At 44.9% G+C, this 24,907-nt stretch overlaps 1 protein-coding gene across 2 annotated transcripts in view; it reads right to left on the bottom strand.

The window, feature by feature from the left end:
- Positions 1-21,677, bottom strand: part of WDR59 (WD repeat domain 59) — a 96,373-nt gene extending 74,696 nt beyond the window's left edge. For both annotated transcript variants that reach the window (XM_045987800.1, XM_045987801.1), the window contains exons 1-2: positions 21,540-21,677; positions 2,393-2,442 (exon numbers count right to left, since the gene is read on the bottom strand). In XM_045987800.1, coding sequence (XP_045843756.1) covers positions 2,393-2,442; positions 21,540-21,593 — 104 coding nt within the window. In that variant the 5' untranslated portion in view covers positions 21,594-21,677. The remainder of the gene's footprint in view (positions 1-2,392; positions 2,443-21,539) is intronic.
- Between the last annotated feature and the right edge of the window lie 3,230 nt (positions 21,678-24,907).

The raw sequence follows: 24,907 nt of genomic DNA, 5'->3' as shown, positions 1-24,907 counted from the left end.
GCAAATGTACTTGAGTTGTACACTTAAATATATAAATATACAATATATATTTATATATTATATATATTATATATTTATATTTTCAAGTTTATACATTATATATAAACTTTATATAATAAAGTTATTATTATATTATGTATTGTATATATTTTTCATATATTTATATGAATATAAATGTTCATTTATATATTTTCAAGTTCAATGTAGGAATATGAAATGGTGAACCTTCAAGATCTTGTTGAAAAATAAGACGAATATATATGTATCTAAGAGCACACCAAAGCAGGAATGCCGGCCTGATCTCCAGTGATACGATCCCATTCCCTCCTACGATGCTACAAATGACAAGAGCCACATCAGCGAATGCAGAAAAGTCTAACATTTGAGACACAGTTATTCCTTAGCACCTCAGTATTTTATGGGTTGTTCATGTGGCTCCATGATGCCAGGTATATATTATGTTTCATCTGTTTAGATAAAACAAGGCAAGATGGAAAAAAAAAGAGGGGCCCTCCAAGTGCCCAGCACAATAAATGAAAAAAAGACATACACCAAGGCAGTCGCGGTAACAATTTCACACACCTGGAGGTAAAAGTAACACTAGAGACGAAGACAGCATTTTAAAGCTTCCAAAGACAAAAAATAGGTCACTTACAAAGTCCAGACTCAGAATGGTATAGGACCTCTCAAAATCACTCTGAGAAAAGAACCCCAAATACCGATTCAACCCAAAAATTGTTATGTAACTATACTGGAAAGAGGAATTCACAGAGGAAAATGAAAGTGCTAAGTCCTCACCTGTTTTTAGAAGTCAATTTGTTGGATATTTGATGGATAGATCAAGATTCTGAGCATAGGTATACTATTTGGAAGAATGGAGGCAACCCCGAAGAAACAGCTAAGAGTCTCAATCAGTTGCTTCTAGTGAGTGGGATCAGGGGAAAGGGAAAAGGTAGGATTCTGCTGTCTGACAATATAATCCTTGAAATGCTGTACTGACTTTTTCAATTATATATATGTACTTCTTTGATTTTCAAAAAACAAGGCTTAAAAACTGAGTAGTTAATGAATACTATATCCCCCAAACCACTGACTTGTATACTTCAAATGGGTAAATCGCATGGTCTGTGAATTATATCTCAATAAAGCTGTTTTTTCTTTTTTTTCGGAGTGAGGAGGCGGCAGTGAAGAGAAAACCAGTCGTTCCTTATCTATGCATCCAGTATGACATAAGAAAATGGTAATGGTAACTGTTCCTGGGGAAGGGGGCCAAAGGGAGGAGGAAATCTTACTTCTCAACCTGTAGCCCTTTGAATTATTTATATGTTTGCTACATTTTTTAAGGTAAGTTAAAATATTATTTCAAAATATAACAATGAAGTAGAAAATAATTCATTGGGCACCTGGCTGGCTCAGCTGGTTGAACAACGGCCTTTGGCTCAGGTCACGATTCTGGAGTCCCAGGATCAAGTCCTGCATCAGGCTCCCTGCTCAGCAGGGGGTCTGCTTTTCCCTCTGACCTCCCCCCTCTTGTGCTTGCTCTCTCTTATTCTTTCTCTCTCTCAAATAAATAAATAAAATCTTAAAAAAAAAAAAGAAAGAAAGAAAGAAAATAATTCATTAATTTATAAGTGGGTTCAGGGACGCCTGGCTGGCTCAGTCAGCAGAGCACGTGACTCTTGATCTCCGGGTTGTGAGTTCAAGCCCCACACTGGGTATAGAGATTACTTAAAAATAAAATCTTAAAAAAAAAAAATGTATAAATGGGTTCATAAACAACTAAGTTAATGAAAATACAGCAAACTTAGAGAGATAGTGATTATGAGAGGGGAAGTGAGATTCTGGCCATGAAGTGGGATCACTCTGGTACCGTGGTAGAGTGACTAGCAATGTTAGGATGGTGCTTATTTGCCAAAAAAATATGCTGGGCCAGAAGACACCACAGAAATTATGTTGATTTCTTCATAATGAAATCAAATTCCTTCACAGGAAATCTGAAGTCCAGGGAGGCCGACTGGATAAATGTCCTGGGACTTGTCATTAATGGCAGTGCCTAAGCAGGACCCAGATGCCCTCGATCCTGGTAACTACTTTTGAGACCACAACAGAAAGCATCCTTCTACAGATGCAATGAACAGAAAGCTGTGATTCCAAGACCAAAGTCCCAGTCACTAAAATTTCAAAGGAATTTTACAGCTTACATGTTAGGGCAGAGACAAAAATAAACCGCTAACAATCCCTCTAAGTGGCTCCGAGGTCACTAGGAGAGAACTAAGCCCTAAGGCCACAATCCTTAAAGAGAAGGAGTATTTTCCAACTTCCCAGAAACCTCCTTCCTGATTTGCCATTTGTTCCCAGAAATCGCAGCAGAGAACACTGCACACTCACTTACCCGGAAAGCACAGCATGCTGTCCCAGACAGTCCACAGACATTGCCGTTGCCTGCGAGAGAGAACACGCATTCAGTTCTGCAGCGAAGCGAGCTCATGATGGAGAACACACGGATTGTCACCTCGGCGTCTTCCTCTTCCTCTGGCCCGGGGGAAGTCCCCAGCGGGCAGGCAGGATTCCCTGTTCGCAGTGGACACTTTTACCCCCTTCTAATCCTCATCCACATCTCACACTCACCTGCCACTAGAGGGTGATGCTATCTGTTCCCTGACACCAGGACTACGCACAAGCAAGCTGGCATATTCAAAACTGAGAAGACATCGTCTTAGGACCCTTAGAGGTTCTAAGAGCTCCTCTTAGCTAACAGAGCAACTAAGAGCCCCTCCCCTTCCAAGCAAAACCTAACCTGGGACATCACATATGTGCGCGCACACACACACCATCCCAGACCACACCATCCCCATCCCTTTCCAAAGGGCATAGACTCCTCCTCCAAGCCAAATGGCAAGAGGTAATATTCAAACACCACCCGTGCTGAATCCATGGCCAGTCTTGTTATTGAGATGCTCAGCTCCCATTTAATCTGAGATTTCTAGCATATTCTAATGATTTCCATTTCCCAAGTCTCCCAGTTCCTAGGGAGCACCATCTTTTCAGGATCCAATGTCCAATTCCCAGAAGACCAGAACGAGTCAAATGAATTTGCATTCAGGCTGAAGCATGAGGCTAACTTTAATCATGGCAATTATAGCCCTAAATTCTCTTAATTTGGACAAGTTCAAATCCTGCTGCATTCTCAGGCCATTACTGCACAATCTCATACATCCTCAAGAAATATGTCACAGGTAATATTGGGGACGAGAAGCCAGAGCGCTCAGTGGAGGCTGAAAAGTCATTGTTATGCATCCTTCATCCCACCAGAGTTGTAAGCAGAGAAAAGCCCAGCTGGAAAGGCAGGCAGTGAAATGAGATGTGATTTCCACACTCTTCTGAACAATTCATAGACAAAGGTATGAAAGAAGGCAAGATGGTACCTCCAATCTTTCTAGGTGTGTGGTAGGCAGAATCCAAAGATGGGGGTGCCTGGGTGGCTCAGTGGGTTAGTAAGCCTCTGCCTTTGGCTCAGGTCAAGATCTCAGGGTCCTGGGATCAAGCCCCACATTGGACTCTCTGCTCAACAGGGAGCCTGCTTCTCCCCTCTCTCTGCCTGCCTCTCTGTCTACCTGTGATCTATCTCTCTCTGTGAAATAAATAAATAAAATCCTTAAAAGAAAAAGAAAAAAAAATCTGAAAATGGCTCCAATATTCTGGGCCCTTGGTACATACACACACTCTCCCCATTATTCAAACACTAATCTAAGGACTGCTGAGAAGGGATTTAGCAGACATGATTAAGTACCCAAATCGGCTGACCTTAAGATAAAGAGACCCGAAACAACCCAAATGGCTACCAGCAAAGGAATAGATAAGTGAAACGTGGTACACACATACAATGGCCTACATACTACAATAGGGATGAAACTTGAAAATATCACACTAAGTGAAACAAGCCAGGCACAAAAGAACAAATACTGCATGACTCCACTTCCATGGGGTACCTAAGATAGGAATATCCATAAAACCACAGAGTAGAATAGACGTGGAGTGGGCAGGGAGTGGGGAGTGGGCAGTTACTATTTAATGAATAAAGAGTTTGTGTTTGAATTTTTTTAAGATGTTATTTATTTAGGGGCGCCTGGGTGGCTCAGTGGGCTAAAGCCTCTGCCTTTGGCTCAGGTCATGACCCCAGAGTCCTGGAATCGAGCCCCGCATCGGGCTCTCTGCTCGGTGGGGAGCCTGCTTCCCTTCCTCTCTCTCTCTCTGCCTGCCTCTCTGCCTACTTGTGATCTCTGTCTGTCAAATAAATAAATAACATCTTAAAAAAAAAAAGATGTTATTTATTTATTTGACAGAGAGAGAGCACAAGCAGGGGAGCGGCAGGGGGAGAGGAAGAGGGAGAAGCAGGCTCCCTGTTTGAGCTGGACCCAAGGCTTAATCCCAGGACCAAGCCAAAGGCAGACGCTTAACCAAATGAGCCACACAGGTGCCCTCAGAGTTTCTGTTGAGATTATGAGAAGTTCTTGAGGGTTGTGGGGAGACAGAGAAACCCCATCCCGTCAGCCCATTAAATCTAGGTCCAGAGGTTAGAGACAGAGGCAGTCAGAGATTCTAAGTGTGAGGCATTTAATGTGAGGACGATGGTTGCTGGCTGTGAAAGAAGGGCTTTCAGCAAAACCCTGAAAGTGGCCTCTAGAAGCTGACAGTGAACCCTCTATAACCATCAGCAAGAAAACAGGGACGTCGGGACACCGGGGTGGCTCAGTCAGTTGGGTGTCTGACTCTCGATTTCAGCTCAAGTCAAGATCTCACAGTCGTGGGATCCGTGCTGAGTGTGCATCTGCCCTCCCTCCAGCGCCCCCAGGCCCGCTTTCAGGGGCTCTCTCTCCCTCCCTCTCTCTCTTTCTCTCAATTAAACAAATAAAATAAATCTTAAAAAGGGCACCTGGATCCCGCATTGGGCTCCTTGCTCAGCGAGGAGCCTGTTTCTCCCTCTCCCTTTGCCTGCTGCTCCCCCTGCTTGCTCTCTTTCTCTCTCTCTCTCTCTGTTAAATAAATTTTTAAAAATTTAAAAAGAAAAGAAAAAAAGAAAAGGGCTGGGGTGCTTGTCTGGCTCAGTGGAAAGAACATGCAGCTCTTGATCTTGGGGTAATGAGTTTGAGCCCCGTGTTCAGTGTAGAGATTACTAAAAAATAAATAAATAAATTTTAAAAAATAATAAAAGACATCAAGCCTATTTTGAATAATTTTTTTTAAGATTTTTTTTTTTTTTTTTTTTTGTCAGAGAGAGAGCAAGAGCGAGCACAGGCAGACAGAGTGGCAGGCAGAGACAGAGAGAGAAGCAGGCTCCCTGCCGAGCACGGAGCCCGATGTGGGACTCGATCCCAGGACGCTGGGATCATGACCTGAGCCGAAGGCAGCCGCTTAACCAACTGAGCCACCCAGGCATCCCTGAATAATTTTTTTTTTTTTTTTAAGGAGTGCCTGGCTCTGACTCAGCTGGTTGAGCATGTGAGGTCATGAGTTCGAGCCCCACGTTGAGAGTACAGGTTAATTAAAAAAATGAAAGAAAGTAAGGAAGAAAGGAGGGGAGGGAGGGAAAGGAAGGAAGGAAGAAAGAAAGAAAACAGGGATGGACCTCAGTCCTAAAACCCCCAGGAAGTGAATTTGGCCAACAACCTGAATGAGCCCATTAGATTCTTCCTTAGCCGACCGACCCTCCAGAGGGCAGCCCAGCAACTGACACCTGGATTTCAGCTTGGGAGACTCAGAACAGAAAACAAGCAATGCCTGGACTTCTGACCTACAGAACTGGGATCTAAAAAATGGGTATTGTTTCAAGCCACTAAGTTTGTGGTGATAACAGAGAGTGGCCCGGTAGTAATAATAATAATAATCATGATGATAAAAGTTATGCCTTTGACTCAAAAATTCCACCTCTAGAATCCACCCAAAACACAGAAAAACTTCTACACACAGAGTGGCTTATTTCATGTCATCTACCAGTAAATGAGGCATATTTTTATAACAATATTCTCAAAGTGTTTAAAAATGACACTGAAAAACACAGGATCCAAAACTGCAAAGAGAGCAGCATAACTCACCATATCACCTCATCAGAGGAAGCTATTTTTAAAAAGACACAAAAGCAGGGGCGCCTGGGTGGCTCAGTGGGTTAAAGCCTCTGCCTTTCGCTCAGGTCATGATCCCAGGGTCCTGGGATCGAGCCCCGCATCGGGCTCTCTGCTTGGCAGGGAGCCTGCTTCCTCCTCTCTCTCTCTCTCTCTGCCTGCCTCGCTCCGTACTTGTGATCTCTATCTGTCAAATAAGTAAATAAAATCTTTAAAAAAAAAAAAAAAGACACAAAAGCACACCGAACTGATGTGTCCCTACTCCTACCCCAGAAAAAAGGGGCCAACATCATGTTCGTAGCACACTGAGGAACGTCATGCTAGGCTGTCACAAAGAGAGAATGGAGAGGAAGAGAAGGGGACCTAATCAGAGTAAAGCTGGCGCTTCAGGGTGGGGCGGGGATAGGAGTCCCCCTGGAGCCCCCACCTCCGGGCACTGGGCAGGGAGCAGCTGATAGATGCTAAGTCTGGGAGTCAGGGAGTTAAGAATCCCGGGAACCACAAGATCTCACTGCAAGAGAGGCAGTGCAGCCCCATGATGACGGATAGAGAGAGACAGAGACAGAGACAGAGACAGAGAGAGAGAACTTCCCAGTAGCCGGCAGGAGGAGCTTGGGACAGATTACAGACAGTTTACAGGAGTGAAGGAAAGTAGTATTTTATACTGTGCCATGAACTGAAATTTCAAGCAGCTACTTATGCCTAAGAAACCCTGAAGAAAGTCCATCAGAATGCTCCGATGGTAGTTATTCCTACAGGGTTTTTGTTTCATTCCTCCACATGAGCCTACGTTTTTGTATTACTTACAAATTCGCATGATTTTATTATAAAAAAATACTATTTTTCCAAGGCATCCCAAGCCTCTCCTGTTTCCATGCCTCTCATCCTGCCCTGGGCCCACCAGGCCTGCCCCCCCCCCCCACCGTGACCCCACTACCTACAGCAACTCCCTCCCAACAGCGCACCTTCCCCTCTCCATTTTGCATTCCACCCCGCACTGAAATTTCTGAAAGCAGACTTCTGATTACATCAATCCACTGCTCTAAAACCTTGCAGGTTTTCCACTGAAGATAATCAGGTGGAAACTCCTCAGCCTTCAGACCCTTCCAAATGAGATGCGTATAGAACTTTCCAGTCTGACCTTCCCTCTTCTACCTGCCCAGGCCACACCCATTTGAAGCATTCACCTTTCTGGAAGGTCAGCAAAGCTCCCAATTCTAAGAAGATGCGTAAGCTCCTCCTTCCACCTGGAAAGTCCTTGTCTCCTACTCTGCTGTAGAAATTCTGCTCACCTTTTAGGTCCTAAGACACACCACCTCGAAGGAACTCACCCAGAGTCCACCACGGGGATTCTACCTTCTCGCAAAGCACCTTCTAACCCCGACACAGGAATGGCTGTCACCGGCTATGTGGTAGTTGTTACTGTACACATTTATCTTCTCCAGCTAGCTGGGGATCCCCTACAGGGCAGGATCTATCTTATTGCTCCCAGAGCACCCAACGAGGTGCTCTGTGAACATGTGTTTGGAAGACAGATCAGAACCAGGTCAAAATCTGGATCCCTCCAGCCCATAACGAGCCAAGGCGTTCCTTGACATCTCAAAGAATTTTTTTCAGTAGTTTCCCTTGATAATTTACATGCATGAATTTATCTTAGTTCCTTTTCTTCTGTAATACCTTCTAGAATAATAAACTTCAGTAGTTCACCGCCTGCTGTGTGAAGCCTTCAACTAGAATAGAGAAACCCAAGGAACAAAATGTGTGCATCTTATCTGTGCTTTATAATGTAAAATTCCCATCAGACCTTCTTTCAACCTTTGTTTTTTAGATACTGAAAAGTCCTCTCCCGCCTGCAGGAAAATGAACTTACTGTTCAGAACTGCTTCCTGTCAAAAGCAGTATCTTTAAACCAAAGAGAATAAAAGTTCTTCCTAGCCCTTGTTCCTCCAATTGCAGGATGGTGGCTTTGGTGACACACTTCAGGAGTCATACGACCTTTATGAAAAAAGACTACTGTAGCATTGACAGTGGTGTTTGATTCTTGCTGGCCTGGAAAATATGTAACTAATAGATGTGGAAAAGGCAGGCGGATGGCAAATAAAAAGATATCAACTCCGTGAGACTGTGCAAGCCTCCACACAAAAAGGGCAGTATCAGAACTAATGAGGGGTGCCTGGGTGGCTCAGTTGGTTAAGCCTGTGCCTTCAGCTCGGGTCATGATCCCAGGGTCCTGGGATCGAGCCCCACATCAGCCTCCCTGCTCAGCCTCTCTCTCTGACAAATAAATAAATAAAATCATTAATGAATGAATGAATGAATGAATAAAATTTTATGTGATCTGAAGAGAAACCAGAGTATGAATGAATAAAATTTTAAAAAACAAATGATCACTTCCTCCTGAAAACCTATGGCTACCATGACATGACTGACCTTCTTCTGAGCTCCCTCCTAACTCTGGATGTCCCTTTCTGGTCTGTTCCTCATCAATCCATTTCTCCCTATCTCTGCCTCCGTCAGACCTGTGTCAGTCTTCACCGGGTCAGACACCTGTGCAGCAAGATACCTGCCTTGCTCCTCCACCCTCAGGGCTTCTGCTGGATCCAGGGAGCATCATGGTGCATACTCGGTCACCTCTTTTAATGGTTCCCACACCCCACACGATGAAGGACAGCACCGTTGGCATGACAGTAAAGATGACTTAGGACCTCTCCTGGGCTCACTTCTACAGCCCAGCTCACATCTCTCACCTTCCAACCCCATCCCAACACTCCGACCATGATGAATTCTTTATCATGAATCCCCGCCAGCCCTCCAAACTCAAGCAAGCACCACTCGCCCTCTCACCTCTGGACCCCCACACCTGCTGCTTCCTATGCCTGGGTGACACCTCTTTCCCTTCTTCGCCTGGCCAATCCCTTCTTGTCCTTCACAGTTCAGGGCACGCTCGTCCCAGAAAGTTCTGACCCACCCCCTCCCGCACACACCCAGTGGCTCACCAGTGCTTCCCTCGTGCTTCCGTAGTATGCAAGGGTTATCTGCACAAAGTACTTGTGATATTTTATAATAACCCTCTACCTACGAATCCATCTCCATTTGACTGCAACGGCTTAAGGGTAAAAACTGACTCACTAGCACAATGCCTGGCACAGCCCATGGTATGTACTGCATAAATGCGAGCTACCACGGACAACAGAGGTCTTAAAAGTTTCTGCGGCACCAAAACTTATACACAAACGCTCACGGCAGCATGAGTCCTAACGGCCAAAAAACACAGAAACCACCCAAATGTCCAAAGGTTGAGGAATGCATAAACAAAATGTGACATAGCCCTAAAATGAAATACTACTCGACCATAACAAAGATGAACCTTAAAAAGAACTAAGTGAGGGGCGCCTGGGTGGCTCAGCTGGTTGCATGCAGGCTCTTGGTTTTGGCTCAGGTCCTGATCTCAGGATCAGGAGACGGAGCCCATCCTCGGGCTCCTCGCTCAGCAGGGAATCTGCTTGAGATTCTCTCTCCCTCTCCTTGTGGCCCTCCCCCCACATCCCTGTGCACATGCTCTCTCTAAAAAATAACAAAAACAAAAAAACCAAAAACAACAAAACACAAAAACTAAGCAAAACAAGTTAATCACGAAGACCACATACTATGTGATTCATTTCTTTTTTTTAAGTTTCCTTTTATTTTTAGTTGTATTTATATGAGAATATGGATTCTTTACATTTATTTTTTCCTCACCATAGCACATACCCTCCCCAATGCCCATCACCCAGCCACCCCATCCCTCCCACCCCACTTCCCTCCAGCAACCCTCAGTTTGTTTCCTGAGATTAAGAGTCTCTCACGGTTTGTCTCCCTCTCTGGTTTCATCTCGTTTCACTTTTCCCTCCCTTCCCCGTGATCCTGTCTTGTTTCTCAAATTCCTCATATCAGTGAGATCATATAATAATTGTCTTTCTCTGATTGCCTTACTTAGCTTAGCATAATACCTTCTAGTTCCAGCCACATCATTGCATATGTGATTCCATTTCTATGAAACATCCAAAAAGGCAAATCTATAGAGAAGACAGCAGATCAGTGATAGCTTAAGACTGGAGGAGTTGGAGGACCTGGGGGTGATGGCTAAAGGGTATCAGGTTTCTTCTCAGGGTAAGGAAAATGTTCCAAAAATGATGGTGGTACTGGTTTCATAATGAAACCCACTAAATCGTGCACACTTCAAACAAGGGACTTATATGACATGTCAACGATATTTCAATAAAACTACCACCAAAAAAAGGCTTACGCTATAATATTCTCATCTTTTAGACAACAGGGATGATACGTCACAACGGTCAGGAGACAATGAATTTGGAGATGGACTGCATTACCAATCCATTTTGGATTTACAGTTAAATTTTGGTACAAACACAGTGCTTCTCTCAGAAGGTTTATCTCTCTGGGAAGAACCTGTAATATATAACTTCATAGGACTACCTTTCTACCCTGATTCAACACAGAGGAAAGCCCCTCTACAGAGACCACTGCCATCTGCAGAACAAAATCTCGGTTTACTTGAAGGGACTAGGAAAGAAATCAACCCCAGCTGAATTAGAAAGAGCGGTTCAAAAATATGAAAACACTTTGCCCGTTCATCCTTCCAAATGATGCAAAGTGGAAATAGCCAATCAACACAAGTCAGAGCTCAGTCCCCAAAACTCAGTTTGTCACGTGCCCGAGCAACGACTATAATGTACATACTCTCAGATTTCATAGAATAAAACCACAAACTAAAACCGACGGACATAAAAAGGATCAGAGCATTTCAAATGACGAGACCCAGTCTCTAAATCAGAGACAGACACTGCTGCTAGGGCTGCTTTTGAACCATCCTCATATAATACCTTCTAGAGGTTTCTATGTGAGGTTGTGTTCACACACTCAGCACAGTGGGTGTTTTCTGGGAAGTCTCACTATTTTTTTTTTAAAGATGTTATTTATTTATTTGACAGAGACAGAGAGAAAACAGAAGCAGGGGGAGTGGCAGAGGGAGAGGGAAAAGCAAGCTCCCTGCTGAGGACCCTGGGATCATGACCTGAGCTGAAGGCAGAGGCTTAACCCACTGAGCCACCCAGGCACTTCCAGGAAGTCTCCCTCTTTAAAATGAGAACATCCTGGGTGTTCTCAGCCACCTGGCTTGGCTCAGTGGGTTAAGCCTCCGACTTCAGCTCAGGTCATGATCTCAGGGACCTGGAATCAAACCCCACATTGGGCTCTCTGCTCAGCAGGGAGCCTCCTTCTCCCCCACCCTCTCTCTGCCTGCCTCTCTGTCTACTTGTGATCTCTCTCTCTCTCTCTGTCAAATAAATAAATAAAATCTTTTAAAAAATTAAAATAAAATAAAATGAGAACATCCTTGCGTTCCTGCAAGCTGAAATGGCTCACACTGGGTATGACTAGGAAAATCACCTCTCCTTCCTGAGTCCCCGGTTCCCCATCTGTAAAATAAGAAAGTGGATGAGCTGTCTTCCAAAGGTTCCCTCAGCTCCATAAGGCTCTTTTGTCAGGCTATTTGTTGCTTCCTTACCAAGTTTTCCGATATAACCATAGTAATTAACATGTATCAGGTACTTAAAATAAACTGGTCACTGTGCCAAGTGCTCGGAGGGGACTATCTCATCTAATCCTCGCAGTCACTGTCACCTGGTGTTGCAGAAAGGAGCGTAGCAGGCACGAAACTGGTCACCTCAGCAAGGCCTGCTTGTAAGGCTGGTTCTTGGCTGGCACCTGGGAACTTGGGATTTGGAATGTTCCCACCATTCCCGAACTGATAAGAGTGGCTCACTCTACCCACACCGTGCGTATGATGTGGTTTATGCTGAGCACCTGCTGCCCTTCTGGGTGTGGTTCATGCTAGCTGGAGGGTGTTTCCGTGACCAGTCCCAAATAAAAAGCTCGGCCACTGAGACTCTGATGGGCTTCCCCGGCCACATTTCCTAGGTATTGCTAGAATTCGATGCTGGAGGAATTAAGCATGTCCTCAGTGACTCCACGGTGAAAGGTCCCTTGCACCTAGCTTCTGCCGGACTTCACGCCATGTGCTTTCTCGCTCTGAATTTGCTTTGTGTCCTTTCCCTGCAATAAATCCTAACTGCAAATACAAATGTGAATCCTCCTAGTGAAATAGGCATGGTACGGGGACTCCTGGACACAGGCAGATACTATTATTCTTGTTTTATAGATAAAGGAACTGAGGCTAAAAAGGAACTAACTTGTTCAATATCGCATGGCAGAGAGATGATAGAACCTGGGTCCTAAGACTGGTACCAGCTCCATACCTCTGAACTCGTGGCAGTACCCTACTCCTCCCCCATTCTTCACTGCATTTTGCTATCAAATTTTCCAGAAAAGAGATCATTTGCAGCTTTCACAACCTAATAGTCACTTCCACCCAAAATAGCCCTACTGTGTCCTTCTGTCCCCATAGTTTCCAAAATGAACTTGAAGCGAAACTAGAAAAGCAGGGACCAAAGCTGGATGGCTCCAGGAAACGTCTGGACGATCAACTATTCATAACATTCCTCTTAGCTAAAAAATTTGCCAAGTTGTGTTTTGTTTTTTATTTTATTTAGAGCAGAAGACAAAACAAGGCCTCAATTTTTATCTGTCTGGAAAAGTAGCAGTAATGCTGAGACTAGTAAGTCACCCACTATTAGGGTACCTAAGTAGGGTAGCTCTCTAAAATAAATAAATATATCTTTAAAAAAAAAAAAAGAAAGAAAGAAAGAAAAAGAAAAGAAAAGGGAATGCCTCATAAAGACTATACCACAGGAGCACCTGGCTGGCTCAGTCAGTGAAGCATGGGACGGCTGACCTTGGGGTTGTGAGTTCAAGCCCCAAGTTTGGTGTAGAGACTACCAGAAAATAAATTCTTTTTTTTTTTTTTAAAGATTTTATTTATTTATTTGACAGACAGAGGGATCACAAGTAGGCAGAGAGGCAGGCAGAGGGAGAGGAGGAAGCAGGCTCCCTGCGGAGCAGAGAGCCCGATGCGGGGCTCGATCCCAGGACCCTGAGATCATGACCCGAGCCGAAGGCAGCGGCTTAATCCACTGAGCCACCCAGGCGCCCCCAGAAAATAAATTCTTAAGGGGCATCTGGGTGGCTCAGTCAGTTGAGCTCCCGACTCTTGGTTTCAGCTAGGTCACGATCTTGGGGTCATGAGCTCGAAACCAGTGTCTGACTCTGTGCTCAGTGCAGACTCTGTTTAAGATTCTCTCTCTCTCTGCCTTCCCCCCCCCCCGACACCCTGCTTCAGCACACACAAGTGCACTCTCTCTAAATAAATAAAATCTTTAAAAACTAAATAAAGTAAAATCTTGGGGGGGGGACAAGGAGTGCCTGGATGGCTCAGCTAGTTGAGCATCTGCCTTTGGCTGGGGTCATGATCCCAGGAGCCTGGACTCAAGCCCCAAGACAGGCTCCCAGTTCAGCAGGGAACCTGCCTCTCCCTCTCCCTCTGCCCCTCCACGCTGTTTGTGCTCTCTATCTCAAAAAAATAAATTTAATTTAATTAAAAAAAAAAAAGACTGGACCACAGTGTGGAGAAGTGAAAAAGGCTGCTTAAAAATGATGAAAACCTTAGTGAAATCTGTAAGACTAACAGGGGAAAGAACTGTACATAAACCCTGTGCTCTAGTATATAAAGTCCCTGCTATACAGGTGAACAATTCTGAAGCTACCGTATATAGCTTTGGGGATGAACAAGTATGTAAAACGGATGGAGGATGGCAGGGGGGCCCCGCTTCTCCCAGTAAGAGTGGGAGGTTACCAGTAGGCAAAGGTGGCAGCAATGACACTTGTGATAATGGGTTAGAGTGGAAGATGCTAAGTATGAACTCATGTTCAGCTTCATATACAGATGATTACATATGGAGACATTTACAGATATATATATGCATATATATATATATGGATTAGTATGCACATACATTTCCTGTTTTGTCAGATGAGAGTGCCTACAGGCAATAACACCCCAAGAGCAATAAGCCCATCTTGGTTTCTGATGTCATTCTCCAATAAAGGAAACCAGGGATCCTTAGAGAAATGGCTAGTTTGGGGACTACAGCAAGAAATATACACGATAAGAGTTAAGCATCTTGAGGGCACCTAGATGGCTCAGTTGGTAAAGCAATTGCCTTCGGCTCAGGTCTTGATCCTGGAATCCCAGGATGGAGACCCACATGGGGCTCCCTGCTCAGCGGGGAGTCTGCTTCTCCCTCTGACCCTCCTCCCTATGCTCTCTCTTTCATTCTCTCTCTCTCAAATAAATAAATAAATAAAATATCAAAAAAAAAAGAGTTTAGCAACTTGCAGTGCCAAAAAATAAGAAAGTACTGTATATTTAAAAGACACAGAGGCACCTGGGTGGCTCAGTCACTTAAGTGTCTGCCTTGGGCTCAGGTCATGATCCAAGGGTCCTGGGATCAAGACCCACATGGGACTACCTGCTCAACAGGGAACCTGCTCCTCTCTCTCCTCCCTGCTGTGCTCTCTCTCACTCTCACTCTCAAATAAATGTTTTTTAAAATAATAATAAATAATAAAAAAGTAAAAGACACTGTTGGTGGGAATGCAAGTTGGTGCAGCCACTTTGGAGAACAGTGTGGGGACTCCTCAAGAAATTAAAAATAGAGGGCGCCTGGGTGGCTCAGTGGGTTAAAGCCTCTGCCTTCGGCTCAGGTCATGATCCCAGGGTCCTGGGATCGAGCCCCGCATCAGGTTCTCTGCTCCACGAGGAGCCTGCTTCCTCCTCTCTCTCTGCCTACTGTGATCTCTATCTGTCAAATAAATAAATAAAATCTTTAAAAAAAAAAAAAAGGAAATTAAAAATAGAGCTTCCCTATGACCCTGCAATTGCACTACTGGGCATTTACCCCAAAGACACAGATGTAATGAAAAGAAGGGCCATCTGTACCCCAATGTTTATAGCGGCAATGGCTACGGTCGCCAAACTGTGGAAAGAACCAAGATGCCCTTCAACGGATGAATGGATAAGGAAGATGTGGTACATATACACAATGGAGTATTATGCCTCCATCAGAAAGGATGAATACCCAACTTTTGTAGCAACATGGACGGGACTGGAAGAGATTATGCTGAGCGAAATAAGTCAAGCAGAGAGAGTCAAGTATCATATGGTTTCACTTATTTGTGAAGCATAACAAATAACATGGAGGACATGGGGAGATGGAGAGGAGAAGGGAGTTGAGGGAAATTGGAAGGGGAGATGAACCATGAGAGACTATGGACTCTGAAAAACAACCTGAGGGTTTTGAAGGGGCTGGGGTGGGAAGTTGAGGAACCAGGTGGTGGGTAATAGGGAGGGCACGTATTGCATGGAGCACTGGGTGTGGTGCAAAAACAATGAATGCTGTTATGCTGAAAAGAAAAAAAAAAAGCCACATGTATTCTAAAAAAAAAAGTAAAAGACATACAAACAAATGAAAACAATGATGGGGGTATGTCACAAGAACACACGAACCACCTGAAGAGCTCCCAAAGGTGAAGGCTGGAACAATCTGAGAAACAAAGCAAAAATAATAAAAATAAAGTAGTACTGGATTATAATCCAAAGTATAAGATAAATATCTAAGAATTCACACTGATATAAGCAGCTAATTGGAGAGAAAGAAAGAAAGATAGGAAGGAAGGAAGAAATGAAGGAAGGAGAGGGTAAGGAAGGAAGAAAGAAAGGAAGGATGGGGGAAGGAAGGAAGAAAGAAGTCCCCACTCTTTAATTTGGGCTGCATATACTGACTACTTTCCAAAGAGTACAGTACAGACAGAAAGCAAAGAGAGTCAAGTTTACAGTAGGGAAACCTGACAAGCACTACCTCAGCCAGGTCAACATCAACAGTGATCTGTCATGTTCACAGCAAGTAGCCTTGATATGATGGGATGAGAATGACACCTTACCTCTGAGGTCTTCCTCCCCAAAACGCATAATCCCAGGCCAATCATGAGAAAAACATCAGACAAATCCCAACTGAGGGATATTCTATAAAATACCTGACTGGTACTCCTCAAGGTTGTCAAAGTCATCAAAGACAGTCTGAGAAACTGTCATAGCCAAGGAGCCTGAGGAGACAGGATGATCACATGTAACGTGGTAGCTTGAATGGAATCCCAGAACAGAACAAGAACGTTAGGTAAAAACAAAGGAAATATGAGGAAAGTACGGATTTGCGTTAATAATATTAATCCTGATTCATTAATCGTGGAAAATGTACCATACTAGTGCAAGATTTTTTTAATAGGGACAACCCGGTGCAGGGTATATGGGAACCCTCTGTACTATCTTCCCAGTGTTTCTGTATGTCTAAAATTATTCTAAAATCTATTTTTAAAAACCATGATAACCTAAACACTTTCTCCTAATTCCTGTTAATACTATTAATCAACATAATTGATTTTTTAACATTTATTCATTCAACAAATACTTGCTGGGTGCTACTGTGTACCAACCACTATTCAAGGCACCAGGGAGACAGCAGGAGTCAACAAGACGAAATCTCTACTTTCAGGGAGCTCACACTGGAGCAGCTGGAGAAAGATGAAAATAAACAGTGACAGAGGGGAAAAGTAGGTGTAAGATGTGATCCGAGAAGTAGGCTGAGACCAGCACATGAAACAGTCCAAAATAAGGAATTTATAGTCTACACTCAGTCCAACTGGAAGTCACTGAAGCATTTCCATCGAAGGAGGGATAAGTTAGGAGTTTTTGTTGTTGTTGTATGTTTGTTTTAAAGATTTTATTTATTTATTTGACAGAGAGAGATCACAAAGAGGCAGAGGCAGGAAGAGGTGGTGGGGGAAGCAGGCTCTCTGCTGAGCAGACAGCCCGATGCGGGGCTCGATCCCAGGACCCTGAGACCATGACCTGAGCCAAATGCAGAGGCTTAAGCCACTGAGCCACCCAGGTGTCCCAAGTTAAGGGTTTTTTTAAAAAGATATTTATTTATTTATTTGAGAGAGAGAGGATAAGAGAGAGAAAGAGAGCACAAGTAGGGGGAGTGGCAAAGGGAGAGGGAGAAGCGGACTCCCCACTGAGTAGGGAGCGTGATGTGGGGCTTGATCCCAGAACCCTGGGATCATGACCTGAGCTGAAGTCAGATGCGTAACTGAGCCAACCAGGTGCCCCTAACGTTTTAAAGTTAGGTTTTAAAAAAATCACCTTGATATTTTATCACAGCTTTATATTTTTTAAGATTTTATTTTATTTATTTGAGAGAAAGAGCAAACTCCCCACGAAGCAGGGAGCCCCACATGGGACTTGATCCTGGGACTCCAGGATCATGACCTAAGCCAAAGGCAGCTGCTTAACTGACTGAGCCACCCAGGTGCCCCTTATTACAGCTTTAATCATAATTGGCAAAAAGTGGTAACAACCTGTATATCCACAAACAGGTGAACGGATACAGACTGTGATCTCTCCATACTCCAGAGTACTACCTGTGGGCAATAAAAAAGAACAGACTAGGGGCACCTGGGTGGCTCAGTGGGTTAAGCCTCTGCCCTCGACTCAGGTCATGGTCTCAGGGTCCTGGGATCAAGCCCTGCATTGGGCTCTTTGCTCAGCAAGGAGCCTGCTTCCCCCTCTCTCTCTGGCCTGCCTCTCTGCCTACTTGTGATCTCTCTCTCTCTGTCAAATAAATAAATAAAATCTTAAAAAAAAAAAGAAAAGAACAGACTAACTGATGCTCAACAATATGGATCAATCTCAAAGGCACTCGGTTAAGGGTGAGAGGCCAAGCTCAGAGGATTCCACACTGTCCATTCCTTGTCTTACAGCAATCACCTCAGCAGCTGCCAGAGGGAGACACGACGACTGGCTACACAGGGGCACCAAGGAACTCTGGAGTGTTACTCTTGAGTGTAACGCTGGTTACAGGACTACATACACGGGCAAAACTTAACAAATTGTCCACATGAAAGGGGGAGTTTTACTGTGCATTAATTATACTTCAATAAATCTGGCTGGTTTTTTTTTTTAAAGATTTTATTTACTTGACAGAGAGACAGCGAGAGAGGGAATACAAGCAGGGGGAGTGGGAGAGGGAGAAGCAGGTTCCCCGCTGAGCAGGGAGCCCAATGTGGGGCTCGATCCCAGGGCCCTGGGATCATGTGAGCTGAAGGCAGATGCCCAATGACCGAGCCACCCAGGCGCCCCAGTAAACCTGGTTTTAAAGGAAAAACAAAACAAAACAAAACAAAAAACCCGCTCTGGCTCCGTGGAGGATGAACTGGAAAGCAGCAAAAAGCTAGAGTACAGGGAGAGTGGTCCCCAAGTATGGCCGGGTAGTTTGGAAAACTGAGTTTGAGACATCTCACAGATGCCAAAGCGGAGACATTAAGCAAACTATTGCTATGAGCTATGAGTTCGAATTCCTGTCTTCATCCCAATCATTTTCTGAACTGTTTCTGCTCTTTCCGTTGGTTTAGAGGCTTGTGAACTAAGCGTTCTGCAAATCTGAACTCTTTGCCAGGGGTAATGATCTCATCTCCCATGCACTTTGGAAAAGCACAGCCACTCGACACAAGTGGCTATTTACATGGCAATTAATTCAATTTTAATTAAATTAAAAATGCAATTTTTTGGTTGCACTAGCCCCATTTCAACTGTTCAATGCCACATTTCCATCATCGCAGAAAATTCTACTGAATTTTCTAGAAAGTTATCTCTAAGTTTTCTTAACACTCATCCATTCCAGGGATCACTTCAGAGTAGTTGTTAAGTACCACAATTTCTTCGCTATTAATCAGGGATGGTAACATCTGAAGGCATGGTTTCATAAAGTGAATGGCACTTGTAGAAACTGAAGAAAAAGGGACATCTGGGTGGCTCAATCGGTTAGGCTGCTGCCTTCGGCTCAGGTCATGATCCCGGGGTCCTGGAATCGAGTCCTGCATCGGGCTCCTTGCTCAGCAGGGAGCCTGCTTCTCTGTCTGTCTCTGCCTGCCACTCTGCCTGCTTGTGCGCTTGCGCTCTCGATCTCACTCTGACAAATAAATAAATAAACTCTTAAAAAAGAAAGAAATTGAAGAAAAAGAATTTCACCTTTCAGGCTGGGCTTTTTCTCTGAAAAAACAAAATATTTTAATTTTTTTTAAATGATTTTTAGAAGAGGCAGGGAGTTTTGAAAAGTTTATCGGTCTGTCCTCCCTTGTGAGAAAAACAGTATGAGGAGTTTTGATTTTTTTTCTTTCCACATGAATAAATAAAGTTAATAAAGCGGGTCCAGATCCCTTCCAGTTGCCACTAGAAACAACCACAAAACCATGCTAATTCAAACTAAGTCGTACCCTTCCAAATGAATAGAATAATCAAAAAGAAAAATAGAGGGGCGCCTGGGTGGCTCAGTGGGTTAAAGCCTCTGCCTTCGGCTCGGGTCATGATCCCAGGGTCCTGGGATCGAGCCCCGCATCGGGCTCTCTGCTCGAAGGGGAGCCTGCCTCTCCCTCTCTCTCCTCCTGCCTCTCTGCCTACTTGTGATCTCTGTCTGTCAAATAAATAAATAAAATTTAAAAAAAAAAAAAAAGAAAGAAAAATAGAAACCCCCCGCAAGGCAGTTAAATTACCCAATTTACTTTGTTCTCTTACTATGCCCACTGCTGTTCGGGTTTAACTACTTGACATTACTTCATACATCCTAATGTATGTGTCAGCACCCTCTCTGCAGGTCTCTCCAATTACAGCTCTATACAGAAGAAGGGGTGAGACTACTTGAGTTTCCCTGAGAATTAAAGCATTTGCAGATTAGTAGCTTCCAAATTAATAGGCTCAGAGGTAACTATACATGACTGTTCCCAGTCTCCAGGGAAAGTAATTAGCAAGAAGGGTAACAAGAATACGGTTCTTTTTTCCTAAGGGCCTGGCGCCTCCCATGGGACAGCAGGCCTCCCAGAGACACCGTGCTGACAGTGCAGAGTACCTCAGAATCCTTTAATCCGTATGTTGCTGCTCAGATTCTCCATGGGGGCTATGTGTCAGAGGGAACCACAGAGCAAATCGGCGGGTGGCTCCTCCACTTGTAAATCTTTATGGCAAAAAAAAGGGATGGAGTTTTAGAAAGAAGAAACCACATCACCCCTTGTTGTAATCCAGATCTGCCTTCAGTATAAATCACCTGAGTCCTGATACACGGTGCAGTGTTCACCTAGCAAGGGCTCAGTAAATTCTTGTTGAATAAATCTGTGAATGAAAGCCTGGCACACAGAAGGTAGTCAATAAATATTTGTTGAATAAATGGAGAGAATCACCAAGACATTGTCCTAGGTGATGGGGAAGAGGAAATGGGTTAGTTGTTGTTGAAGGACTGTAGGACAGATTGCTAAAACATGAAGCAAAGTACCAAGAGCCCTGAGGTCAGATGCCTGCCTTCAAATCCCAAATACTCCACATAATGGGAGACCTTGGCCAAGTCACTTGAGATCAGCCAAACACGGATCAATCCCACCCCCAATTTGGATAAAAGGGTTAATATCTATTTATCTTGGTTCTCTCATGAATTAGAGAAAGTAAATGCAGATAAATCACTGAAGCACAAGGGCTAGCATTAGGAAAGCACGAAATACAAAAATGGTAAAAAAAAAAAAAAAAAATCCCTAGTAAATGCTAAAGTTCCTTGAGGCTAACACGTGCCCATCACTGTGCCACATATCCTAAATATAATAATACATCATAAAATTCTGACGCCAGCCCCGTGAGGCAGGCACGACTCTCACCTTCACACAGGTGAGAAAGCTGACGAGCTGAGAGGGGATGACAGACTAAGGCTGAGCTGGGATTTCGAACGAGGTATTCGAACCTGGGCGATACGTACATCGCACACTCCTATTCCCTATAAGGTATTTTCCACTATTCTAGCATCAGCAGCCACCTCAAAGCTTAGCTGCCGAAACAGGCACTTTATAGTTTTGTGTTTCTTTTAATCGAATCCATTCCAAAGTCCTCTGAGGCAAGGATACCTCCACGCAGCTGAAGCTCAGAGAAGTTCTGTGACTTATCCAAAGTCACAAAGCCTCAAGTCCCCCAGCCTTGCAGAGCAAACCCTCTCGCTCACCACCGGGGTGTTGGGAAGCCTCCCCTCAACACTCACTCGCGCGCAGTCTCCGCGCTTCGCTGTCCCAAGGCAGACCCTATTCCCCGTACCCCCGCGGGGAACCCCCATAACCCGTCCGTGCCCGCCCCAACCGCCCCCAACGGTCATCAAGGCTCCCCTCGCTCGCTCGGGTCTGACAGCTCCGGGTCACCCCTGACCCATCTCCCAGCCCAGGCTGGAGGGTCGCTCCGACAACCGGGAGACGGACCCGGCAGCGTGGGGGAGGGGAATCAGAGAAGGCGCATGCCCAGAGGGCTCCATTTGGCCCCCGACTCACCTGGGAGTCGCGGAACTCCACCACCACGTTCTCGCTGCTCCATCGCGCCGCCATCTCCCGCACCCGACCGCCCCCACCCCCGGATTTCGCGTTCCACACCCCGCAAACTTGCGTTCCCGGGCTCGGTGAGCCCCAGGCAGCCCGCGAGTAAGCCCTGCCACGCCCCGTCCCCCTCTTCCGCCAGACCTCAAACCATTGGCTGACCCAAATACCGGCTCCGCCCCTCCTCCCGGCTCCTCCAATTGAGGCACCGCGCCGTCCCAAAAACAGGCACGCCCCCTCCACTTCCGTCACTCGGCCTGAGTGACCCACGCTCCCTGCCGCTGCGGGTACACGCCCCCTTGCCGCAAGCTCTACCGGGAGTCGTAGTCCGAGGGTGAGCAGCGCGTGGGTAACTCGCCGAGAGCTCGCGAGTGCGGGTTTGGTGAGGGGAGGCGCATGCTGTCCTCCCAATCTCCTCGCTGGTGTCCCCCGCAAGACCCAGATGGCCTACAAACCAAAGCCCAGCAAAGGTTTACCCCATCCCCGGAGGCCTGCCGTAAAGGCATTAATAAGTCTGAAGGCACGATATATTCTTACAGTGCAGCGGCGCCTATGAAAGTGACGAGGGACCCCAGAGGGTCTCCAAAGGCGAAACTTCCCATAATTCTACTAAGGCCATTATTTGCCTTCTCCAGTTTCTTTCTTTCACCAGGGTACAGTGGTTTTCCAGAGGCTACGCAGTATATAGTGACAAGCTGAACGTCAGAAGCAGATAGGAGAATCCATCGGTTTTCTATTAAGCCAGACATTGAAAAGATTTGCCACTCTTCCCACTATTTTTTTTTCATTTTATGAAACACAGACTTTTTTACTTAGAAAATGTATTATTAATATTAATGTGCATTAATATTCAAGTGAAATCATGAAAAATATTTTTTAAATTCTGTTTTAATTTTTTTTAAAGATTTTATTTATTTAGGGGCGCCTGGGTGGCTCAGCGGGTTGGAGCCTCTGCCTTCGGCTGAGGCTGTGATCTCATGGTTCTGGGATCGAACCCCGCATCGGGCTCTCTGCTCAGCGGGGAGTCTGCTTCCCCCTTTCTCTCTGCCTGCATGTGATCTCTCTCTGTCAAATAAATAAAATCTTTAAAAAAAATTTTTATTTGTTTATTTGACAGACAAAGATCACAAGTAGGCAGAGAGGCAGGCAGAGAGAGAGGGGGAAGCAGGCTCCCCGCTGAGCAGAGAGCCCGATGCGGGTTCGATCCCAGGACCATGAGATCACAACCTCAGCGGGGTTCGCTCCCAGGACCATGAGACCTCAGCCGAAGGCAGAGACTCCAAGCCGCTGAGCCACCCAGGCGCCCCTCAGTTATGGGGTGCCTAGGTGGCTCAATCAGTTAAGCTTCTGCCTTCGGCTTAGGTGATGATGCAGGGTCGTGAGATCAAGCCCAACATGGGGCTCTCTGCTCAGTGGGGGAGCCTGCTTCTCCCTCTCCTGCTCCTCTTGCTTATGCTCTCTCTGTTGAATAAATAAATAAAATCCTTAAAAGATAATAAAATAATAATAAGAAGAAATAATCATTCCTAATAGTTACTTATTATCAGTAGATACAGCCCACATATAAGTTTGGAAGAGGGTCCTTAATAATATTTAAGAGCATAAAGAGATCCTGAGATCAAGAAGTCTGAGAATCACTGTGCTAACATGGTGGTGAGTAGAGCTCTCTTCTTCTGTCCCACCCTTTCAAATCCTAGCTTACCTAGCTTAGCTTTAGTTTCTTTATGAATAGGAGAAATGACCTATTTTGTTAGTTTGGTTCTTAGAAGGAGCTAAGCACAAGGGCCAGGAATATAGTCAATACTCTTGCTGTTGTTAATATTACCATGATTTCTGGGGGCGCCTGGGTGGCTCAGTGGGTTGAGCTTCTGCCTTCGGCTTGGGTCATGATCTCAGGGTCCTGGGATCGAGCCCCACGTTGGGCTCTCTGCTTGGTGGGGGGCCTGTTTCCCCCTCTCTCTCTTCCCGCCTCTCTGCCTACTTGTGATCTCTGTCTGTCAAATAAATAAATAAATAAAAATCTTTAAAATATATATATTACCATTATTTCTGTATACAAGTCCTTGTGTGAATACGGTTAAGAAAGATTACCCTCCCTCCTGGAGCACTGCATAAAATGGGGAAAGAAAGACCTATCAACAAATGAGGGTGACCAGCTTGCCCAGGAAACCCTTCCATCCAGACAAAGTGGGACAGTTGGTCGCAGGACAGCAAGTATACACTTGGGAGAACGAACTGGGTTTTGTTTTGTTTTTTAAGATTTTATTTATTTATTTGACAGACAGAGATCATAAGCAGGCAGAGAGAGAGGAGAAAGCTCTGCTGAGCAGAGAGCCTGAAGTGGGGCTCAATCCCAGGACCCCAGGATCATGACCCAAGCTGAAGGCAGAGGCTTTAACTGACTGAGCCACCCAGGCACCCCTGAATTGGGTTTTATAAAAGACTTGCAAGCAATGTGCTAGGAAAGGACACCCTGAATAAGAAACCTGACATGGCATCCCAAACAAGGTGACATTTAAGGTTCTCAGTGTAATATCAGCATTTTCATAGAAGACTATAAAAAAAAGCACTTCAGCATTGAAAGTGAACAAAGACCCTTAAGTGTGAAGACGGAGGATGCGTTCCAAAGACAAAGCATTTCCCAGAAAAACAGTCACAGAGTCATGCTGCTTTCATTTCCTTCGGAATACACATCACAATTTGTAATTCAATATTTGTTTGTTTATTTAATACTTTCAACCTTCGGAAGGCTAGGGACCAGATCTGCTTTGTTCAGCCTTGCTTCGTGACTACACATCAAGGCCTTCCATATTGGTCCAATTAATGAATGAGAAAAGCATATAGAGTCAGGCCCCCAGAGTACTGTCAAGGCCAGAAGGATGTCTTCTGTGAAACCGAAAGTAATTTCTAAAACTAGTCAAGGTCTTCACTTGTAACTCTTAACAGCCACAAGGGGATACAGAACCACACCACCTTCTCCTCAAAACACTTCACTTCTTAGTTATTTCACACGCTGCAGCCCTGGCCTTCACCCTTCTGTAGTGGCCTTTCTTCTTGTCTCCCAGTTTCCTCCCAGTTCCCTATCACAAAGGGACAAAGGCTGCTCTGGAGAGAAGAGCCTCAGCTCACCAGGCCAGAAAGCAAAAACAAAAAAACAAACAACTCCAAGGCAGGTTCAAGGCCGGAGAAAAGAAAAGATAAAGAATATTTTCTATGCACGTTCACACTGTCACAGGGGAATAAATGAATCTGTTCATCCAACATGTCATATTCTTGTTTGTTTATTTGCCTACAGCCTTGCATATAGTAGGTGCTCAATAAATATC

The sequence above is a fragment of the Meles meles genome, chromosome 19, assembly GCF_922984935.1.
Source record: "Meles meles chromosome 19, mMelMel3.1 paternal haplotype, whole genome shotgun sequence".
In the NCBI taxonomy this organism is placed as follows: Eukaryota; Metazoa; Chordata; class Mammalia; order Carnivora; family Mustelidae; genus Meles; species Meles meles.
The sequence above is the reverse complement of the archived record's forward strand: the minus strand, read 5'-3'. Positions and strand labels throughout refer to the sequence as shown.